The 24,662-nt window shown below is 39.8% G+C and overlaps 1 protein-coding gene across 9 annotated transcripts in view; it reads right to left on the reverse strand.

Annotated features, from left to right (window-relative positions):
• The window catches only part of LOC128869629 (calcium/calmodulin-dependent protein kinase type 1-like), a 361,072-nt gene that overhangs the window by 25,830 nt on the left and 310,580 nt on the right, over positions 1-24,662 (reverse strand). Inside the window, exons 11-12 of one of the 9 annotated variants that reach the window (XR_008455348.1) lie at positions 7,932-8,136; positions 329-7,844 (exon numbers count right to left, since the gene is read on the reverse strand). The exons of 6 other annotated variants lie outside the window; for them this stretch is intronic. Coding sequence is in view for 2 of the 3 variants with exons in the window: in XM_054112202.1 (XP_053968177.1) it covers positions 188-200 (13 nt within the window). In the remaining variant the exon portion in view is untranslated. Of the gene's footprint in view, positions 1-43; positions 201-328; positions 7,845-7,931; positions 8,137-24,662 lie in introns of those variants that run through there. 2 more of the 9 variants (XM_054112202.1, XM_054112201.1) reach the window with 2 other exon arrangements.

Genomic DNA, 24,662 nt, shown 5'->3' on the forward strand with positions numbered 1-24,662 from the left:
TAACTTGATAGTTGTGAACTAGGTGTAATAGAATGAAATGCATTTAAATATTTATAACGTTTCAATAAAAAAAAAAATTGTTTATTCAGTTTAATGAAAAGAAATATCAACGCTATATAAAAGGAAATAGTTCCTGAACTACGAGAAATAGCTCACCGAAAAAAGTTGTTTAAATTTCAGGAAAACTTTAATGAATGTATCTGAAATAAACAAAACAGCTCTATTAAGGGGTAACACCACTCTACACGCGTAAAATAAACACGATTTTAAAAGAATTTTTTTGTGTAGAAAGAAAGGGAAAACAATCACTCTGATTTGGGAAGTTATTACTTATATATATTACTAAAATACAAAACTACAAAGTTTGATCGAAAAATTTTACAAAATGGCGGCATTGGAGACATTTTTGTAATGTGGTTTCTCTTGAAGGAGCTCCGCGGCACGCATCACAGAGGGTGCAAATTTTAATCTGGAACAAGGAAATTTTTTTTTCTTAATCTAGATAAGAATAGCTAGAGAAACACGTAGGGGATTTAAAAAATATTTATTTTTGTGGAATTAGCAAGCATTTGAAGGAAAAAACTCTATTTTGGTCTAAAAAAACGGCTTTTAAATAATTATAACAATCGTTTAAATAAATCTATCGAAAATACCCTACGCTCTTCTCTCAAGAAGGTTATTATAGACGTAGTGAAAAACCTGATTAAAAATATTTAAAATTGTTTGAGTTATGCTGTGTGCCAATTTCAGAAAACGTGTTTTGAGAAAAATGCGTTTAAAGTTTGGAAATTTGGAGAAATTGTTAGGTAGCAGTCACTAACGCTTGCTTAAAGGCTTAAAATATTTATGAAATAAACTTCGGTAACGTATAAAACTTTTTGTTCTGTATTTTAAAAGGTTCAAAGAATTTTTTAAGCTTATAAAAAAAAAATCAATTTTTTGAAATTTCTACAGTGGTGTTACCCCTTAATGTAAAGGAAATTTCAAAAGTCAAGATTGTATAATAGTGTACAAAGATAAGCGTTTGTTTATTCACTGAAAAATTTTCACTAAATAGCGAGCTGTTGCGGAAAAGTTGTGAGGCTATCGAGGATACAGGGCAGCCACTTTGCAATTCAGTTATGGAAATTTTCATGAAAAGGATATTGTCCTGCAAGCGTGGTCGTGGTGGTCATTTGCCTGATGTTATTTTCCACTATTACCGGCATACCTTCCTCTTTATAATGAAATAAACATCCGATCATTTATATATATTAAAAAATAGTATTTTTCTTTGAATATCAAAATAACACTCCTTATTGGAAAACCCTATATTAACATTAAAGTCTAAAAGTACGTTCACATATGCAGTGATTAGCACTAAATCCACACCCATTCACATATGGCAGATAAGCTGCAAAATTGGCAACCAGCTGTTAAGACTACTTTGAAAGGTTTTGTTGTTGTTATTGTTGTTGTAGCAGTATACTTAACCCTGCCAGTGTGGTGTAGATCACCGGCCGTCTTCGTCTAGCTCATTTAACGGTAGACCCAGGAAACTTGCTGTTTCGACAAGTTGGGTCCAGATGGAGAGGGGTGTTAGATGAGTGGGTTTGATGGTAAGTGTCCCCCATGAATGTCGGTTATAGACTGTGTGTACACTGTCTGGTCCAGTAATTGTCGATCTGTTTTGTCTTTGATCTCGTCAGCGTAATTGATGAGGTGCCTCCTGCCGTGCCTGAGAGGCGGCTCAGCCTCAACCAGGTGTCCTTCTCTTTCACGTGGCCCCAAAGAAAAAAGTCACAGGGTGTTAAATCACAAGATCTCGGTGGCCAATTGTGATCATCTCTTCCAGAGATAACACGGTCCGGAAACTTTTCCGGTAAAGATCAATGGTTTCGTTGCTTGTGTGGCACGTAGCGCCGTCTAGTTGAAAATAAACGTTGTCCAGATCAATACCCTCCAATTCCGACCATAATAAATCGTTAATAATCTCTCGATAGCCTTTTATATATTTAAATAACACCTGTTATTGGAAAATCCTTTAGATAACAAAAGGAGTAGGGTATTCACCCAGGTTATCTGGTTAATTGGTAATATTTTGTACCGTTTCCAACAACGAAATTCACTGCATAAAATTAATCGATTTTCCCCGAAGCGTTCTTTGTTTACATGCTATTTGGATATTTGCGTATTTGCAGTGATAGAAAGTTCGACGAGCTGTTACCTATTCGAAAATCTAGCTTGCTAGAGTTTTGTTGGCTGGATATTTGAAAGCATACTTTTTCATTTATAACATATCGCCGAGCCAGAAAACTCGTGGTCTGCGCGCTATCGTGTTGCGAGGTGACGCTACAATGCACGATATTGTAGTGTATTGTATTGTACAATGCACGTTAACGTGGTCAAATGCAAAGTTCGATATCTCAAGGGAACCCTGCAACAAACAAATGCTTGGCGCAGTATTACAAGTAATGGTATAGAGGGTGGTGATGCTTGCATCATTGTTAAAGGTATATTTGAATATGAAACATATAGAGCTATGTTTATGACCTAGCGAATTCTCTTTGCGCGATGCCATAAAAGTCGCTACAAGAGATCAATTAGATACATTTATATGGTGGTGTTTATCGTGCAGTGGTTCAACGAAAAGGAATTCAGCGACTGAGATAGGAAAATCAGCAATCAAAATATTTTCATTTAGTTGAGCGAATCGCAATAAACACGACGCGTCTCTGTGTCATCCAGATTATCATAACAAAACCACATTAAAATAAGCATGGAAAGACGTAGAAAATGAATGCGACCTAGAAGGTAAGTTAAAGAATTATCTAATTTTTTTTTGATAAACAGCCTATATTTAAGTAAATGTAACATACTTTAAAACCAGCATTAACACCGATAATAATGTCAGCCTTGAAATTCAACGCGGAATCTCTCTTGCCAACAAGTGCTACTTTGAGCAGGAAACTCCACTCTCGGCGAACAATACTAACACCTTATAAGGCTTTCATCATGCCGTCTTATGGTATGGCGCAGAAACTTGGACGATGGCAATTTCGGATGAGGCGATCCTTGGAGTGTTTGAGCGAAAGATTTTGCGGAAGATATTTGGATTTTTCCACTTTAGCAACGGTATGTATTGCAGGCGATGAACGATGAACTGTATGAGCTTTACGTCGACATGGACACAGTGCAGCGAATAAAGATCCAGTGGCTTCGTTGGCTGGGTTACGTCGTCCGAATGGATACAACCGCTCCGTCTCTTAAAGTATTCCATGGGGTACAAGCTGATGGTACCAGAGGAAGGCCTCATCTGCGATCTTTCCGATCAGGGGGAGAAGGACTCGGCTTCACTTTGTGTGTCCAACTGGCGCCGGTTAGCACGAGAAAGAAACCACTGGCTTCGTTAAACTCGGCCAAAATCGCGTAAGGGGTTATCCCGTCAATCGAACTGTGTTTTCACTTGTGAGACGAGAGCGTATTGAATTCGATACTTATTATATAAATAAGGCTCCAGAGTTTTGGAAACAAGTAATTTTTTCAGACGAAAGTCAATAAGATAAGGGATAAGAGGTCGTCAAATTGTTTAGCGCAAATCAGGCACTGCTCTTGAGAAAAAAAAATTGTTGGTACAGTGAAGCACGGCGGTGGTGGAGTTATGTTGTAGAAATGCATGACGGCAAGTGCTGTGGGCCAGTTAGATTTTATTGAATCGATAATGTATAAATGGGGGTATTCGAACATTGTTAAAAGGAATTTGGGACACAGTGCCTTATCTTATTAAGTCAAGGTTATCAACGTTTTGGTTCCAACAAGATAATGACCCAAAACACACAGCCGAGATCGATAAGCTTTTGCTCTTGTAAAATGCTCCAAACAGCTAACCCACAGCCACCCGATTAGAATCCAATTGAGCATCTGTGGGATCTATAAGGAAAACGAATTCGACAGCATGTAAAAATAAGTAAGGAGGCCTTGCGAAATGTAACACGGAGAGAATGGGCGGGAAACAGATAAGTTAGTAAACACAATGCCACATAGATTGAGTGGAGTCGTAAAACATCGTTGCTTTCCAACAAAACATTAATTTACTTTTTTATATTTACTTTTAGTTTTTTATATAATATTATATTACGTTCTGGTTACTCTATTTAACGTTACTGCCATTACATACCGTTATGTAAACAATAAATAAAATATGTTTTCAACTATACATTTGTGCTGTGTTTTTAATCAATTTAAAATATATTTGTAAGCTGTACGCAGAATTTATAGGCTCACAGAAAACGTTTTTTGTTTTTGGACTTGGCGAAAAAAGCGAAAGCTTCTAGAAAGGGAACGCCATCGAAGATGACATTTACCACTACCTTATAAGTTATAAAAGGGCATTAAAAATATGGGCGAAGAAAAAAATTAAAAAACCGAATAAAAAAGCAATACGATATTTTGTATGGTAGTGGTTATCACGAATTAGCATCTCCAACTCTGCCTAACTATTAAAACGCAGGATTCAAACAACTTCCCTTTTAAAACTCCGCAACATTTCCATCAAGCTTCTTAATATAAATATGTGTAATATTATAAAAATAGATATGTACTTATATCGGTATAAAAGAAGGTAAATGTTGGAATTTAATTTAATGTAGTGAATGGATACATAATATTGTATATTAATTACCTTGTGGCTAATACGAGCCTTTCTGCTCCATCAATTGCTGTTTCTGTTTAGATACTCATATTTATCAAGACATAATTAAAAATGTCAATACTCATTCGGTAAAACTCCATAATTTTCTCAGGATGTTGTAGATGGCGGAGATGTAAATGAGGAAACTCTCCACCACGTTTGCGGTTTTTGCAAATTGGATGCACTTGGAATCGTTTCGCCAGATTTAAAAGTCTGATCACGCCCTAAAACACTATCTTCTAAGCAAAATTTTACAAAATTGTGTACACATGTTATCCGAAAATAAGAGAAAATACAACAGTCGTAATTTAAATCCCTTATGATTTCGCTGTATTGTAACCTATCCATCGCTACCGATGCTACGATGCTTAAACAGATCGTAGCGATAGAGCGATTTCCATCGCATCAACTTTGTGTAGAAAATATGCTGAGAATCTGCCCGTATAGTGATCAGTTATCCGGCATTTTTTCGCCAGAAAGAAATTGAGGCTGCCGGTTTGGATATATCTCCGCTTGACTGCATTGATTTGATCGATTTATCTTTTGCCTCACAATAGACCTCAGTTTCAGCGATAACGTCTTTATTCGAGCGAAAAATCTTACCGGCGAGGATTTTTTTAGGTCTGCGAACAGCCAGTAGTTGCTGGAAGCCAAATCTGGCGAATACGGTGGATGTGGGAGCAATTCGTAGTTCAATTCAAGTAGTTTGCCATTGTTTTGATTGACATTCTTATTTTTGGTCAAGAGTGAGCAAACGCGACACTCTCTTTGAACAGAGTTTTCTCATGGTCAAATGATCATGCAATATAAAGCCATTCCATGAAAAAGTGTGCCATGAGTATGTCTCATTTTTTGTAAATACCATTATTAATTGAGAGTAACAACAAGTCGGGGTTTTTCATTAGTCTTTACACAACTTTTTGCGAGGTCGCTGCCGCTATTGTTTATCAGATAGAAATTAGATTTCTATTCTTAGTTATAGTGTATGGTCCGCTGTATTTAACTGCATACTCATTTTTTTGGTTAAGTGTTTTTTTGATAAGAAATTAATCATAACGGAAAGGTAAGTTTCGATGTCCCATACGTGACGCTTAATTCCTTTTTCTATTAATAATTGTAAAACAAGTCGACTATACAAATTGAATTAACAGCTACCTTTTAGCGGTCTAAAACTAGTGAAACAATTTTGTTTGAAATCGCTTTGCTTACAATATATTCTTGGTGATAATGAAGTGTCTGTACGTGACGCCGAAGAATAAGTTATCTGACATCTTCAACTTTTATCAACCAGTGCTAGCCGCATGCGAAAATTTCGAGAAAAGCAAAAAGAGAAAGATCCAAACGTGAGCTTCGTAAACGAAAAGCAGAAAATCTTTCTGAAGGTGAGTTAAAAGCAATTTCACTTAAGGAAATGGATAAGAAGAGATTGCAAAGGGCAAAAAAGCGGGTTGAACTTACAAATTCTACTGATTCTCCTGTAAGTACTGAATCTTCGTACAAGTCGAAACAGACTTTATCTAAAGCTGTTCAAAAGTCTCTAAAAGCACTGCCTCAATCACCAAGAAAGAAAAAAGCGCTTGTTACAGAACTAGCGCGTAAAATGAACATTGCTCTAGCAGAAAGCCCAATCACTAGCACATCAGGTGACGATACACGTTATGACGATGTGAAAGAAGTGTCAAAAGCATTATTTGACTATGTACCTACCTTTTTCATTTTTAAAGAATTTTTTCGTAATATCGAAATTGGATTTTCAAAATTTTGTAGTCTAAGACCGAAAAACGTTTTGCTAATGAAAGACACACCTTCATACCAGTGCAAATGTTTAACTCATGAAAAATTTTTATTCAAATTGAAAGGTTTGAAACAAAATTATTGTAACGACTGGTGGACTATGATTTTATGTGATCCTTCTTTGGATTCGAAGTGTTGGAAAAATGAATGTGATACTTGTTCTGATGGCAAAAAAATATTAATTTCTATGGATTTAAGAACAATCTGTGTATGGAAGGAATGGGAAAAAACTCAGAAAATAAACTACGTTTAGTAAACCACGAAACAAGTTCAGGTGAACTTAAAGAAAAATTTATTAATTCTATCCATATTATGATGAAGCATGTTAATTTAAAACGAGTTCAAGCCGGTGAATGCAAATGTGCGAATTCTTCAAGTTGATTTTGCGATGTCTTTTGCCTGTGAATGCCAGAATGAAGTTCAAAGCGCACTCTGGTCACGAACAAGTGTTCTTTTATTTACTGCTGCAAGCTTTTATAAAGGCAATTGCCAAACATATCTTATATGCTCAGATGCAAATTCGAAAGACAAGGATACAGCTTTTGTTTTCATCAATAAGTTGTTTGACTTGATGCATAAAGAAAATGAAGACTTACTTTCAGCGGAAATTATTTGGAGTGACGGCCCTTCATCGGAATTTAAGAACCGTTATATGGTTAAACTAACAATAATGTTAAGTGAAAAGTACAAAAGGCCCTTTTATTGGAAATATTTTGCTACATCGCATGGAAAAGGTGTGATAGACGGAGTTGGCGGAAATATCAAAAGACTGGTAAGAGAGAAAATGATGAGCCAAAATGAACATGTTGTTGTCCAATCAGCCAAGGACTTTTCTGATTTAGCTTCTCAATTAGTCACAAAAACCCGTGTGATTTATGTGCCATCCTCTGAAATTTATGAAAGGATCAAAAGTGCATCGCAGTGGGACAATGCCAAAGCGATGACTGGAGTTTCCAACTTCCATTTTATTAAAACTGAGGAGAAAGTTGTGGAATGCAGAAAACATTGCCTTTCCCAAGACAAAACTGTATTTACCTATTAATTTTTACATATATTATAGATTTAAGTTGAACTATGTCCCGTACGTGACGCGACTTGTCTGTACGTGACAAATATAAAAAAATGTTTTTGAATTATAAATATGTGTTTTAATTAATATTTTTTTTCGCTAGTAGCAAGCTTGATTCTTAGTTATAATTTCCTTCGAAGACACATTTTATGCACCTGTAATATATTCGCTGAAATCTGAATAAAACTATAACGATTTCGAATGTTGGTTGACTTGATGTGTCCCGTACGTGACGTGGGTTGTTTGCATTTTTCTTCAGTATTTAATGACTTTTTTAAATGTTTCTTCTTAATAGTGCGACTAATATATAATCTATTAAATTAGAGAAAAAAAAGTATATATCTGATAAAACAATTAAGTGCCATATGTAATATAAGCCGTAAAATTAGTTGAACTTACCTGTACGTAACAGTGAATGCACCAACACGTTCTTTTGATATCTTTACGATGTCCGCTAACTCAGGCAACTTAAGTTTGCGATCATTAAACACGATTTTCGGGTTTTTTATGTTTTCGTTCGATACAACAATCTGAAGAAGCGGAGTTCCCATAACACTTTTTAAGTCATTGATTCGCTTGAACGGATTTTTTTCTCATCAAGAAGCTGTGTAAAATTAAAACACGAAACTCTTTTTTATCCATTGTTTTGAAAACAACAAAAGTAGCGTCCCTCTTTGCAGAATAACTCACAAACTAATGAATAGAATATCATGAAATTTTAACAGTTGCCCTTTAAAGCTAAAATCTAACTGAAAAAGAGGTGAATGCAATAAAAGTAGTGACTTTTCAATCCATGTGTTATGTAAATATATTTTACACCATCGATTATGAAGATGCCAGTTTTTTGTTTGGTGGATGGTTCCGTGTGTAGAAGTCCACGCAAGTGGGGAAACTTATTGTCATTCAGTGGCCAGGTGGACGATTCTTCTGCATACGGTCCAAGCAGCTCACAACTTCCGGGCTTCGCCCGAGTATCCCCTAAGCAGTTCCCGAATATCCATTTGAGAGCGACCTAATGTGAGAATGCCAAGCATCACAGAATATATGGTTGTGCGCTAGGTTTCGGACCCGCCACGTGGAAAAACATTGAGCCTTGCGAGATATACTAAAGCTGCCATTAAAAAGAGCGTAAATTCGGTGTTGGATTTACAGTGGCAGAGAGATTTCGTTGCAAAGTACTTTCGTTCACTCCGGTTCGTTGCCCCCATGCACCAACGGAAAGAAAAGCTAGACACGGCCAAAGGTTTCTTATATGAGCGCCTGGAACTTTCCTATGAGTGCTGTCCTTGCCATTTTAGATCCCAAAGTCGGATATTCAGTCTGCGAAACATCCGGTAAAGGACCGAGGCTGATCGACCTCGCCGGAGCTCGACTCATGGTAGTCTGAAGCACCAGATTCCACCACAAAAACATACACCAGGTTACGTGAATGTCTCCTGATCTAAAAGATGAAACCAAATCAATCATGTCGCGATAGACAAAAGACACGCTTCCAGTGTTTTAGATGTACGTACGATCCGAAGCTCCAACATCGACTTGTATCATTACTTTGTTGAAGCCAAAATACGCACACGCCTCTGTGCAGAAAAAAACGTACATCTAACTTCGCAAATTATGTACGGCATCGCAAGGCAGCATTCGCGACAGACAGCCCGAAGATTCGCCACTCGACTCTCACTCTTTTTCTCTGAGAGTACAGCCCAACAATCCGGCATGCAGGAACAATGAAGCAGCATTTCTCTTTCTTTACACGTGATACTGCCACGGAAAGAAAGCTTGCTGGCTGTAGAGTCACGCTGCGATCGGGCTCAACACGAGCCATGTGGAACCGCTACCGGGAGGTGAAAAAGGAAGAGAGACGTATTATCAGGATGAAGAAACGAGAAGCCGAAACACATGAGTGCGAGGAGCTTGAGTGGCAGCAGGAAAAACTGCCGAAAATTCTACCAGAAAGTTCGGCAGCTTAATGAAGGTTTCAAGACCGGGGAGATTCCCTGTAAAAATAAAGACGGCGATCTGGTGACTAAAGTCCAGAACGTGCTTGAATTATGAATTAGGGGCAACTGCATATGTCACAGAGAATGTTAAGATCCCGATACCACAATCGTTGACGACGAAGCTATCGCTACAACAACATCAACGGCGTTGTGGTTTCACAACCCGACCATGAGATGAGAATAGCGATAACGCGGCTAAAGAACAACAAAAGAGCCGACGACCTGGCGTCGGAGCTATTCAAACAAGGCGGGGAAGAGCTGTTAAGGTGCATGCATGAGCTTCTATGCACAATTTGGTCGGAAGGAAAGCAAGTCTGCTAATTGGAATTAAAGTTTGCTCTCCCCAATCCACAAGAAGGGTGATACTGTAATCTGTGCCAATTACTGCGCGATGAGCCTTCTAAATATCGCGTAAATGGTCCAGCCGAGCGTATTGTGTGAAAGGTTGAAACCCACCAACAACCAACTGATTGGGCCTTATCAATGTAGCTTTAGACCTGGAAAATTCACAATACGCCAAGCGTTGGAAAATACCCATGAAATTACCCATTTTCGTCGACTTCAAAGCTACATTCGACAGTACGAAAAGGAGTAGCCTATATGCCGCGATGTGTGAATTTGTTAGAATTGGGACGGACTTCTCCAACAAGTACCGGTTAGCACGAGAAAGAAACGACTGGCGCGTTTTATTAAACTCGGCCAAAATCACGTAAGCGATTATCACGCCAATCATTAAGAAGAAGAAGATAAACGAAAAATCTCACCAGCACCGAATAGGCTTATATAGGGTTTTCCAAACAGAGGTGTTATTTTGATATTCAAAGAAAAATACTATTTTTTAATAAATATAAATGACCGGATGTTTATTTCATTATAAAGAGGAAGGTATGCCGTTAATAGTGGACAATAACATCAGGCAAATGACCACCACGACCACGCTTGCAGGACAATATCCTTTTCATGAAATTTTCCATAACCGAATTGCAAAGTGGCTGCCCTATGTCCTCGATGGCCTCACAAATTCTATCTTTGAGGTCTTGAATCGACCCTGGGCTTTTGGCGTAGACCTTTTCTTTCACGTGGCCCCAAGAAAAAAGTCACAAGGTGCTAAATCATAAGATTTCGGTGGCCAATTGTGATCACCTATTCGAGAGATAACACGGTCCGGAAACTTTTCCCGTAGAAGATCAATGGTTTCGTGGCTTGTGTGGCACGTAGCGCCGCCTTGTTGAAAATAAACGTTGTCCAAATCAATACCATCCAATTCCGGCCATAAAAAATCGTATATCATCTCCCGATAGCGCAATCCATTGACCAATAACACATTCCCATGGCAGCCGGTTCTACGTTACCGAAATGACTCGCGTTTTTCCCGACCAAGGGCTGCCGCCCCAGTAAACTAGCCCTGTCTAGTGAACAGCATATCAACCCACCCCTTACGTCACAGGGGCAACTCCTCGCAGCAACCTTGCTCCAAATGCTGCTCCTCAGGGCTGGAGTTGAATCCAACCCTGGGCCAAAAGTATTCTATTGTTGCGTCTGCCATAAACGGCTCCACCCGAACTCCCCCTCGGTTAGTTGCAACAAGTGCAAGGGGTGGAGCCATCTTAAGACCTGTTCAGGCCTTAAGACTCATAGGGAGTGGCCCACACGGTATGTGGCCACATGTTGCTCCCGCCAGCAGGCGTCCAATGCCTCCACGGCTACTATCCCCCCTGATAGGCCGGCACTACCAACCGCCACCACAACCAATACCTCTACGGTAAGAAGCCTATCGGAGCAACACAACTCCCCCGACTTAACCCATCCCCTTTCCTCCTGCTCCAACCCCAGTGTGGGACAAACCAGCAGCTCTTGGTCCCCCGCACAGTCTGTTCCGTGTGTCAGGCCGTAATACCTCAGAATCTGGCACCAGTCAAGTGCAATTCTTGCAATGGCTGGTGCCATTTTCGGAGATGTTACGGCCTGCGCACCACCCGTGAGTGGACAACTGACTACGTTGCCCCCTGCTGCAGAGCTCTGCACCCGCAACCGCCCCCCGTGGCGCGGCCGCCCACCATCATCAGGCCGCAACAACAACAGCGGATTGCACAGCAGGCCCAACGTAGGCAACCCCACGCGTCCCTCACCCCCCGAGTTACAACGACCTTTCCTAGAAGCTTTAAGCTTCTACAATTCAACTGTAGTGGACTCACGAGTAAGGTCGACGAGATAGTTGACTTCATCAGCCGGCACAGTATCAAAATAGCTGCAGTCCAGGAAACCAAGCTGCACTCTAGGTCCTCACTAATCACCAGGGATGGCTATAACGTGCACAGACATGATCGCGAGCGAGACAATGGTGGTGGCCTAGCGTTTATAGTCCACCACACAGTGCAGTATCGTTTCATTGATGAAGGGATCGACCGCAGGGACAGCACCTTAGAATGTCAATGCATAGCTATCCGGACAGGCCACTCCGAGCTCGAAATTTTTAATGTTTATATACCACCTGTCACCTGCTGCCCGGCAGGATATAACCCTAATATAGGTGCACTCATCAGAAGCGAAAGACGATTGGTTGTAGGTGACTTCAATGCGCATCAGGATTTTTGGCATTCAAGCCTGCCAAACGATCGTAGGGGACAGCAATTGGCAGAGCAAATAGACGATTCGACATTCAGCACTGTGAACGACGAAGCCCCCACCAGGGTAGTGGGCAATTGCAGCAGCTCGCCTGACCTAACCATAGCTAGCGCGGGTCTGATAAATAGCATAACGTGGCGACCTATGCTATCGCTTGCATCAGACCACTTGTCCATTATCGTCTCGATTGAGAGACCTGCCGACTTTGTTTTCGCGAACCACCTCACAGTGGTTCCGCCATAGGACATTGGATGAAAATAGTCATGTTAAAATTATGCAACAATATTTAGCTAAATGTTAGTTCATTAGTCATAGTAACTTAGAGTACAAAAGAAATTTCAACTGCACAAACAATTCAATTTTAATTTTGCCTCCAAAGAAAGAGAATTTGAAAAGTGATAGTTAGCGTGGTCTCCGCTCCGTACTTACGCAGTTCCGGGAAGTGTTATTTTTCTAAGCATTACTGTGTTTATGACCTGTTGTACAATGGAAATTCAAGTTGAAGGTATGTACGATATGTTAAACGTTTTGTTATCTTTTTTAATTATTATTTAATAGGTTTTCAGACCGTACGAAATACGTACTTTAAAATTTGCCGTTTATTTTTTTTATAAGAAGTTTGTAAAGTTGTAACTAAGTTCGCACGAATCTGCACAAATGAAACATACATTAAAATATTCTTACGTATGTCCTCTTTAAGGAAAAATAATTTCCAGCTGCGATGACCTGGGATTGCGCTTGATATAGGGTATAATCTGTACCTATGTGTAGGATTTTGAAAAATGTGATTCTACCAAGATTGCTAATAAAGATTTTTTTGTTTTAGGTGTAAATTTGAAGTGTTCATTTACGCGCATGCATATTCTGGACACGTGGTTATGTTACAATATCATTAAAAATGATGTTGATAGATGTCGCCACGTACTGAAGAACATAATTCAAGCTTTACCAAACTCTGAGAATTTAACCTTAGAAGACGTTGAAAATCGTATTTCTTGAATCTGTTCACGGATTTCTCGATACTGGAAAAAAGTGCATAGATCAAAAACAAGACTGATTGCCAAGTACAGTAATTGGTTAACTGAAACCGAATTATGTGTGTTGAAAAAACGGGAGTCGGGCGAGGTGACAAACTCTACAAATCCTTTTCCGAGCGAACACAGGCAGAGACACAGAAAAGATTTTGAGGATTGCAGCAAGAGGACAAAGCGTCGCAGGTTATCCGATCTAGCAAATGTTGATAGTTCCGCTATTCATGCAATACTAAGTATAGGGTTTTTCAGTAAGAGCGCTTCAACTTTTTTTTTTAATAAAACACAAACGGTTTGACTTTTTTAACTAATTTTTTTTTTATTATCGAGTTTGAACATTTTTTATTATCGAGTTTAAGTATGAAATTCGATTTCTTTTGCATGACCACCGCGTGCACGTTTTACGAAGTCCAATCGTTGAACCCAATTTTCGACCACTCTTTTGCATAAATCGGCCGAAATTCCAGCAATTTCGCGCTCAATATTGGCTCTGAGCTCACAAATCGTCGCCGGCTTGTTACTGTAGACCAATGACTTCACATAACCCCAAAACGGGACGGCTTGTTAAATGGACCGTAAAATGGCCATAATGCTCTTAAAGTAGCAGCAACAGAACGATTATTGTCATAAAAAATTTGCACGATTTGCAATCGTTGCTCAAGTGTGTAGCGTTCCATGATGAAATGTACACTAATGAAGTTTACAAATGACAAGCGAAAAATAAAAAATATTGCGTCGTTCGCCCTCCCTATCGGAAAAAAGTTGAAGCCCACCTATTGAATAACCCTATAATTCAAAGCATTCAAATTCAAATTCTTTAGAATTCAATACGGACTCTATTTAATCAGACAAAACTCACCAAACATCAGTATTTGTTATTAAAAGACTTTATTCATTCAAAATTGCCTAACGCTTTACCATCTTATAAAAAAGTTCTTGGCGCAAAAAAACGGTGTTACCCAACAGGAATTGGCGTTACAGAATCATCTACTGAAATTAATTTACAATGTTTGTTGGACCACACTTGCTCTCGAATTCTCGAATCTCAAAAATCAGTATTGGTAAATATATCTGAATCAAGTTGCACTGAGTACTGATCCGAGAACGGAAGATGGAAGTTTAATTGTTACATCTTATGTACCCTTGAAATTAATTTGTAAATCGATTACCTCTGACGCAGATAAGATAATTTGGAAAAACCCCCGCCCATCCTCCACAAGGTTTTGTCGGCCTATACGTTTTCAATTTGCTAAAGAAACTAAAGCTCTTTGTGTTCAAGAAGAAGAGCATTTTAAAAAAGCTATTAGTGACTTGAATCCGACTGTTGTTAAAATCGATAACCATAGTTATAAAGTAAGTCATTCTTTACAATTAACTATGGTTGATGGTAAAGTGTGCTGTGCTCTTAGTGAATAATCTACGAGTAAATGTTATATTTGTGGTGCGACACCTAAAGAAATGAATGACTTAGAAAAGTGTAGAAACAAACAAGTAAACTCCAGTAGATTTGAATTTGGTTTATCACCCCTGCATTCTCGGATTAGATTTTTTGAATACTTTATTCATGTTTCTTATAGAATCGAATTTGAAAGGTGGCAAGCACGTTCATCTGAGGAAAAAGCACTTTTAGCTAAGACAAAGGAATTTGTTCAGAGGGAGTTTAGAGAACAATTAGGCTTTATAGTTGACAAACCGCGAAGTGGAGGAAGTGGCACCTCTAATGATGGAAATACAGCACGAAAATTTTTCCTTCATTCAACCATATCATCCGAAATCACAGGAATAGACAAACACGTTATAGACAGATGTAGTTATCTCCTACAATGTCTTTCATCTGGTTTTAAAACTAATTCGAATAAATTCAAAATATACGCACTAGACACTGCTAAAATTCTAGTTAGTAAATAATCATGGTATAATTTACCTGCAACAGTTCATAAAGTGCTCATTCATGGGTCGGAGGTGATCGATCATTGTTTATTATCAATTGGGGAATTATCATAGGAGACAGCTGAATCATGTAATAAATAAGTGAAACTATTCAGACGTGACAATACCAAAAAGCACTCAAGAACTGTAACTAGCACGGATGTTTTGCACAGGCTTCTTCTTAATTCCGATCCATTTATATTATATCTAGTCTACGAAAATTACCATGTATAGTAAAAAGAAATCTATGATGTCAAGAGAAGTGTTAGATTTATTGAGTTAAAAGTTTTGTATATCTAAGTACATTAAAGTTTTTAGAAGTGAATATTTTATTGTTTTCATGAATAAGAATAAGTTAACTGGGAACAAAGTTTACTTTATGCTCATCCTTTCGGAATTTAATGTTTTTTTCTTGTCTCTATTGTTTATAATTTAAGATTTATGCAAAACTTTAAACGAAACAAAAAAATTGTATATAAAAAATGTGTGTACCTAATTTTCCTTTGACTTTTTATATTAATTATTGTACAATATATGTATATTACTTTATTATATATTATACTTATTATATCTTATATACATTCTTATTATACAATATATATATTACTTTTTATATGTCTTAATGTTTTTTTAACAAATAAAAACATTTCTCAACTTAAAAACGTACTAAACAGTCATGTATCACGCCTAAAGTTCTTATGACCGCTCTTCCTAAGCGGCGGGACCACTGTGCACCGGTCCTATTTTAACTTTAAAAAAGCTAATTGGGCCGGCTTCACGGAATTCACCGAGGACACCTTCGCCGCTCTTCCCATCCTCACCGATTTGCGCGCAGGCGAACGCGCATTCTGCAAGGTGCTCACAGCTGCTGCGGCCCGCTTCATCCCAGCTGGAAGTTTCAAGGACATCCGCCCTCATTTCCCAGCCGAAGCAGCCAGCTGGGCAAATGAGCGTGACCAACTACGCCAGGCCGATCCCGGAGATCCAGCATAAGGGATTTCAGTTTGGAGATACCTCAACTGGTAGATCAACACAAGCGGACTAAATGGGTTGAGCACTTGAAGACCTGTAAGCTCACCTCTGGGGTGAGTAAGATCTGGTTCACCGTCAGATCCCTGTCGAACCCGACGATGCACAACGACAAGGGTGGTATCACCTTCAACGGTTGTACTTCGTCAGACCCGAAGAGATGCGTGAGCTATTTTAGCCGGCTTTTTATACTGTATCCTCCGGCCGACAGATCCAAGCGTCGTGCTACCAGAAGGCTGCACAAACTGACGAACGACAGTGCGCTACTTACTTTCTCCGGCGATGAGGTTCAGGGGCCATCAACAAATCAAAAACATCTAAAGCCATTGGCCCTGACGGACTCAACGCGCTGATGCTGAAGCACCTGGGACCATTGGGAGTAGGATTTCTCACAAGGGTCTTCAATCTGTCCTTGGACACTCTCATCATCCCTGACAAGTAGAAAGCAGGTAGAGTGGTTCCACTACTGAAACCTGGTAAACCCGCCAACCAAGGGGAATGTTATCGTCCGATAACTCTCCTTTCCCCTGTAGTGAAGACACTTGAAGCCCTCCTACTTCCACTCTTCACGAAGCACCTGGCCCAAGCCCCACATCAGCACGGCTTCCGACGAGTGCATAGCACCACCACTGCACTCACCGCCATAAACGCCCAGATAAACCGCGGGCTTAACCTAAACCGCCCCTGCGAGAGTGATTTTTCGAGATCAAACATCAAAGCATAGGCAGATTAAGCAAGATGTACCGCAGGGTGGTGTCCTTTCTCCCTTGCAGTTTAAATTCTATATCTCGAAGCTACCCCAACCACCAGCGGGAGTTTCCCTGGTCTCATACGCTGATGACTGTACGATAATGGCGTCGGGTAATGACATCGATGGCCTGTGTTCCAAAGTGAGATGCGAGGAATCTCCAACTTTCCCCCACTAAATCCTCGGCAACCCTCTTTACCACCTGGACAAAGCAGGTCAAACTGCCTCTCAAGGTAAAAGTCGATGATACACCAATTCCAACTGTGAAGAACACCAAAATTTTGGGTGCAACCTTCGACAGTTTACTCTCCTTCTCAGCGCACACAACCGCAATTGCCACTAAAGTCCAAAGAAATAAAATGAAAGACAAAGAAATGTTGCTATCGACATTTAAGGCAATTGGTCGGCCGGTTCTAAACTATGCAGCGCCAGTCTGGTCGCCTAGAAATAGTGACACGCAGTGGATAAAGCTACAAACATGCTAAAATACTGCGATTCGGACAGCGACCGGTTGCCTCCTGATGTCCCCGGTTCAATACCTACACAACGAGGCACAAATGCCCCCAGTAATGGAGCATAACAAACTGCTCAGCAAGCAGTTCCTGCTAGGATGTTACCGCAGGTTTCACCCTTGCAGACACCTGCGTCAGCCTGAGCCGCCTCCCAGGTACGTCAGGAGACATCTCTTAGACTACGCCGACGAAATCCAGGACAAAACTGACCGTAATCTACTGGACCTGACAGTGTTTAGACAGTCAATAAACGACATTCACCGGGAGACCGTCACCAGCTTCTTAAGCTCCCGTCCTGTGAATGCCGTAATCGTAGTCCAACCACCACCTACAGCAGATGAAGAGCTCCAGCTTCCTCGTGAGACACGTGTAACACTGGCACAATAACGTTCTGGATATTGGAGCAGGATAAACTCCTACTTATCCAGAATCGACCCCGACATACCAAACATATGTCCGGCATGTGAAGGCGCCCCGCACGACACTAACCACCTTTTCACATGCCCCCTAAAACCGACTCATCTAACACCCCTCTCCCTCTGGACCCATCCCGTCGAAACAGCATATTTCCTGGGCCTACCTCCAGATGAGCTAGACGAAGAGGACCGGTGATATGCCCGAAACTGGCGGGGATATTATTACTATTACTGTTAACAAACAAACCTGTTATTGGAAAACCCTATAGTAGTTGCATTGACCAGCTGGCAAAAATTGGGAAAATCGAATTAAAGTTGCTGGAGGAAAAGAAATTGGAGCTAGAACGTCGGAAGCAAATAGATGAAATTGAGCTAAAACATTAGGCTTGAAATGATTCCCAAAAATACTTAATAAACTAAAGCGAAAAATAGTAAAAGTTCGTTAAATGTAAATTATGTTTATAGATTCAAAGTTCAATGTTTGTTAGCGAGGCATAGCCTTATGTAGTTTTTAGTTTCTTTCCAGCAAAGATACATTCGAAACACTAACGTTGGCCGAGAAACCGTTGGCGTTAGTTAATAGCGATAACCATAAAACACATGACATCAGCACTACATCCGCTGTAGCTTCACTTTATCTGTAGCTCATTTTATCTATAGCTTCACTTTATTTGAAGTTTAACATTAGTGCAAATAGCCAAGCCAACCTAACATACAATCTCTGTTGTCACTACGAGTATATATTCATAGCATTAAGTTGTTCAAGTGGAGTAATAAATAAAAGAACGTTCTGATCCAACATAAAGACAGAACTAAAAAAAATATATATTTTTTTTGTATTATTCAATACAAAGGATATTAATTCGAGCAAAACGTTTACAACAGCCTGAAGAGTAGAAGCGGTTAACATTAGGGGGCCCATCAGTCACAGACTAAAGTGATCATCAACAGTTATTCGAAGATTGTGGTTTCAGCCATCATGAACTTAACGTTATAAAAAATAGTGTCCCTTTTTTTGATGTGCTTCTTGATGCGCCTGAGGCCGATGGTGTCGCCCGGTCCGCTTCTTCTGTTATTTTAAATTTGTTTCAATCATTGTTTGGTAAGTACTTCACCGACAATTCTGAATAAAAACGTCAATGGAAGCATAGCTCTAGAACGGCCTTCGATCCTTATTATATTTTATTTGAGTTATGTAATAAGGGAACATTTCGTTTTAATATTTGGTTTTTGGGTACAAGCAATTAATTTATGGTATTTGCATGGTAAAGTTTTCTCAATTTGAATATTTTTTAGAGAAAAAATAGAGAAAAATTAGAAACTTAAATTTTTACAATTAGCTGCATTAAAATATTTTGGAAATATAATGTAAAAAAACTACATTACTCAATAATTTTCCCCACGTCTTCTTTCCTAGTGTAATTGCTACAAGTACTCGTATAAGGATAAGGGCTCTTAACCTTGTACAAGATGAACTAGAAAAATTTTTCTATTAAATCATGCAATTTTCCGCTTCCACACGAAAAAATTTTAAGACAAACTAAATTTCTTATATTTTTATTATCAATTTAGGGCTAACAATTTATGTTTTTATGATAAATAAATATCCAAAAATAAGCACCATTTCACGAAACTTAAATTAACTATTAAGAAAAGTAAAGTCTACCGAACGAAAAATGTATAAGACCAATGTTATTATATTTAAATAAACAAATAGCTTTCTTGAAGTTAGTCTATAATTTAGAGCTTAGTAGTTTGTGTTAGAAACTTCTTTGATTATAACTTCTTGAAGTCGTCAAGGCATCGATTTGGTTAAGTTTGGTATAATATTTTCAAAATCTTACAAAATGTCTTCCATTTTTGAAAACCGATTGAGAAAGTATTGCCCATACATTTTCGATTGGGTTAAGGTCAAGGCTGCAGTCAAGACATTCTATAATTTGTATTTTCTTCGCTGCCAAAAACTCTTTTGTTGCTTTAGAATCATGAACGGCTACGTTGTCATGCTGGAAAATTCACTCCTCATCGAAATTATCATCAAAAAATTAATAAGTACTTCGTCTAGAAATTCTATACACTTGACACTATCAATTTTTGTGAAATGAAACATTTGTGTGTTATGAAACAGATAGACGTTTTGCCTTTTGGCTGCCCAACTCTTTTTCCGTTTATTGTGCCAATACATTTGGGAACTATCTGGTCGGGTCAGTTTGAACTTTTTTCATCCCATTAATCTTCCCAAAATTGGTACTTTTCTGCAAATGCCAATGTGTTGTATGGTCAATTTAGGTAAAGGTACTCGTTTTACATATTCTAGAATATAATCCGATTGCAAAATTTGTTGCATACGGGATAGTAACTTCCCAATTAAGGGTGTGTTTAATTTCAGGAGGGCTATTTGATTGATTTATAGCAAAACGCTCGATTTTCCGAACACCTCTAGCGTTAATTTTTGGTTTTCTACCACATCTCTTGATACATCCATACTTATCTTTTCGAATGGAATTAATTTAAAACCCCAGTTTTACTTCTTTTCAGTGTTGAAGCCATCTCTCGCATTGTAAGACTTCTCTTTTTCCATGCTCAAGCTCTCCAGAGCTTTTCCGCGCGGCATATTTTTTCTTTCTAAAACAAAACAACCACACAAATATAAGAACAAGATTAAGCGATCGAAAACACTTCATCATAATCATTCCCATGGCAGCTGGGAAACGCCAACCACAATTCCCATCAATTGGGAAACATAAGAAAAGAAATTCGAAACCAAAAGTATTGCAATAATTGTTGGAAAGAAATAAACAAATAAGAATAGCAATAGCAGCAATTCTTATAAGCAGAATTGCAATGCTTGCTTTTAGACACTAAAATAAATTCGAAACCAAAAATATTGCAATAATAGCAACAGCAGCAATTCTTATTATCATAAATCCAATGCTTGCTTTTGAACAATAAAATAAATTTGAAACCAAAAATATTGAAATAAGTTTAAGAAAGAAAAAGAAACAAATAAGAATAGCAATAACAGCAATTCTTATTTGTACAAGTGCAACGTTTGCAATTTTACCAACATAGAAAATAAGTATTTAAGTAACCAAAAATAAATTGTTGTCAGAGTTCAATAAAGTAGCTTTTAAAATCGAACGAGTTAAAATTGATTTTTGTTTATTATCGAACGGCTCGGAAAACGTTATTCGCGTCCCTCACACCCCGAGTTCCGAATATACTCCCGAGGAGCTTCAAGCTTCTCCAACTTAACTGTAACGGGCTCATGAGTAAGATAGACGAGATAGTCGACTTCATGAACCATCGTGGAATTAAGATAGCTGCGGTCCAAGGGACAAAACTGCACCCTAGCTCCTCCCTAATTACCAGGAATGGCTACAACGTGCAAAGAAAGGATTGCGAGCAAGGCTACAGTGGACATGTTGGTCTCCTTGCCGCGGGGATGGGGCTTAAATGGCGGCTAAATTCCATTTAGGAATTTAACTCACCATAAACTAAGAGGTAAGCTCCGTATGGGGATCGCTTGAACACCAATCCGCGAAACGTAGTGCGCGGTGTTCGTCCAATCATCTATACGGAGAGTACCGTACCAACACATTCCCAAGTCAAGGTGTGCTTGGAATCGTGCCGAGGACTGAATGGTGCAAAGAATTAAAACAAGTGTATCGCGAACGGAATTTCCCTCTCAAATACCTGGCCGCCTTCGAGAGTAACTGTGGCCTTACTGTGGTAAGGGGGCGCTGCCGCGGGGACCGCATTACTTTCCCTTAATACTCGTAGAGCTCGTGGAGCTTGACACAGCCAAGCGAAGCAACCGTAAGAACCAGATGATGAATACACAAGAAAAAAACAAAAAATTCGTGCCGCGCTGCGACACAATCCTCGAAGAGGATAGTCTGCTAGCCTCCAGCCAAGATACGGCTGAGTCAGCAAACAGCAAGGGAAGTACCAGCCATAGCACGCTCATACCAAGCAAGCAACAACAACAAACAGTTATACCAACAACATCGCAAAAGGCGGCAGACGACACTCAGAGAGAGAGTCAGGCCGCAAGAAAACACAAGTCAGAGGGTGCCCTCATGAAGTCTCGCTTCACGAAGGCGAAGTTCATTCTAAGCAAGATTGCTAAGAATGAACTCGCTGGAGCGACTGACAAGCGCGACGCGGCTGACAAGGTAAAATACCACCCGAGTATGAAGACTTCATATCCCAAAAACCTAAAGCGGACAACAATAAAAAAGGTGATGCGACAAAGAGAAACAGGTCACAGGACGTGATCGATCAGGCACCGAAGAGACCTAAGGTGTCCAACAGCATCCAAGAAACAAAACAACGACCGTTCAGTGTGGTGGTTAAGGATAACCTCCTCTATGCACTGATCGACGAGATTACAAATAGCGGCAAAGTGGTCCTGCAGAAGTGGGGGCAAGTGGAGGCCAAACTCGTGCTAGACAAGTATGTGGTCGGAGCACAGGGCGGAACTCTCCCTCCCTTCGACTCTGCAGGAGTACTTCGAGGCTGTAGGGTAATTAAGTGCGACGACGACTAGTCAAGGGTTGTCCTAGAAAAGTGCATTGCTGAGATCAGCAGCTCACTGGAAGGCTAAAAGCTTAAGTTCATTCCGGCGAAGGACATACCTTGCCCTCCTCGCTTGCATTTGGCTACCTGTGATGGACTTAAGCGGTGCAGATGTGCTGAAATACCTAAAGTCACACAACCCTGTGGTGCCGATGGACGGCTGGGCAATCGTGAAGGCGGAAAAACCGCAAAAGAGCAGCATGTCATTCGTTCTGCAGATTAACGATGAGTGCCTGCCAATACTCAAACAATCTGACAACAAAATGCGGTTTGGTCTAAGGCAGTAATGAAAATGAGGATGAACTAGATGAGGTAGATGACCTAGCTGAAGACAAACACAGACATGATGCCTAGAGGGAAGGGCACATCGACATGGGATTCATACAGGAACCCTGAGTCAGAGACAATGAGGTTAAAGGATTTCAAGACAACAATAGCATCAACATATTCTACAGGGTGACCGATGGGAATCTGACGTTTTTGAAATGAACAGTACACAGTTATTTTAAATGAAATATTTTATTTTAATACACAAAATTCTTTGTCATGACATGCCATTTGAAGATGAATATTATTTGTGAAAATTTACGTCGGGTAAATGGTGCCCATCCTCCTGACAGCAGCTTTCCAGCCTTCTCCAAAAATTGGCCATCACACGAGTCATCAGTTCAACATCAATTGTAGCCACTTCTTTCCTGATTGCCTCTTTCAGTTCTGCCAATGTGCGGGGTCTGTGAGAGTATACACGTGATTTGAGATACCCCCACAGAAAAAAGTCACAAGTGCGCGTGTGTTTACGTGCAAAGCGCCCAGGGCTATGAGTCAGCGCGGCTCTCACACGCTCGATGTTGTCTGGTGTTCTTGCTGTCTTAGTCGGACCTGGTGGCTTCTTTTTCACAATAGATCCTGTTGTTCGTAGATTATGAACCCAACTGAGAATCGTGTTGCGGCTTGGAACGGGTCCACGACGCCCACGATTGAAACGCACACGAAAAAGTCGCTTCACGGTAATAACAGACCCGCCATTCTGCACAAATGCGTCATACGCAAACATGCGATGTTCAACCGTCCACCGCTCCATAGCTACTGAAACGGCATCGAATGGCGAGATTACTGGCTTGTAATTCGCCTCCCTACTCCTCTCACCGGCAGAGTACTAGCCATCCCAAAAACGTCAGATTCCCGTCGGTCAAGCATAATCACCAACAAACACTTAAAAGCTTTTCTCTGTTCTCATTTTAGTACTCCCGACTTTACTGTGGTGAAAGCGGAGCTGCACAAATCGGCAACATATGTAATGTAGGGACCACCCCAACCTTCACTTTTCCGAGCTCGGCAAACTTTCCAGGCTGGGAAGAGGTCTTAAACGTTACCCTATGCGCAAACAATAATTTCCAAATAGTCACAAATTGGAGAGTATCCGACAAAAAATCCTTTTCGGACCATAGTTGAATTCTCTTCCATATCAACCTTAAGCTTGAGAAACCGACCCCATATAGAAACCCTAGAAGAACAAACTGGCACACATGCCGTAGAGTTACTCAGTCTAAGCTTCAACACATAAGTAAAACCATAACGTCAAGAGAAGACTTAGATGAGAAAGTAAGAGCTTTCGAAGCTTCGTTGACGAAAGGGCTTGAAGCTTCATGTCCCGGCACATATGGAAAAACAACCTATCCTACCTGGTGGAATGAAGATTAAAGTCAACTCAGGAAAATGACGAGAGAAATCTTCAATATCTGCTACAAACACAAGTACTTCAAACCCTACAAAGATTAATTTAGGGAATTCAAGCTTGGAGAGATTTTTGTAGTTCCATCGAATCAACGGCCAGACTAGGCAAGCTTTTATCCAAAGAACATACCTGCCCTTCCTTCTTGTAGAAAGATAACGGAGAATGGAAAAAATCCTCAGCCGACATACTAGAATATCTTATAAACACACATTTCCCAGGCAACACAGAATATATTGAGAACAATAAACAGTGTTCAAACATCCACCCTGTCATCCATTACAATCAATCACATCGTATCCCAAGATGGAATATTATGGGCGATGAAAAACTTTGAACCATATAAAGCAGAAGGTCAAGATGTGATAATCCCAACCATGCTGTGGAACACTCGAGAAACGACGATTCCTTGGCTGGAGGTCTTTTTCAGAAAAAGCCTTATGCTACGTCATATTCCAAACAGCTGGAGGAGGGTTAAGGTGATTTTTATCCCCAAAGTTGGTAAACGCGGTCATGATACAGCGAAAAAT

Source organism: Anastrepha ludens, chromosome X, assembly GCF_028408465.1.
Source record: "Anastrepha ludens isolate Willacy chromosome X, idAnaLude1.1, whole genome shotgun sequence".
Classification (NCBI taxonomy): domain Eukaryota; kingdom Metazoa; phylum Arthropoda; class Insecta; order Diptera; family Tephritidae; genus Anastrepha; species Anastrepha ludens.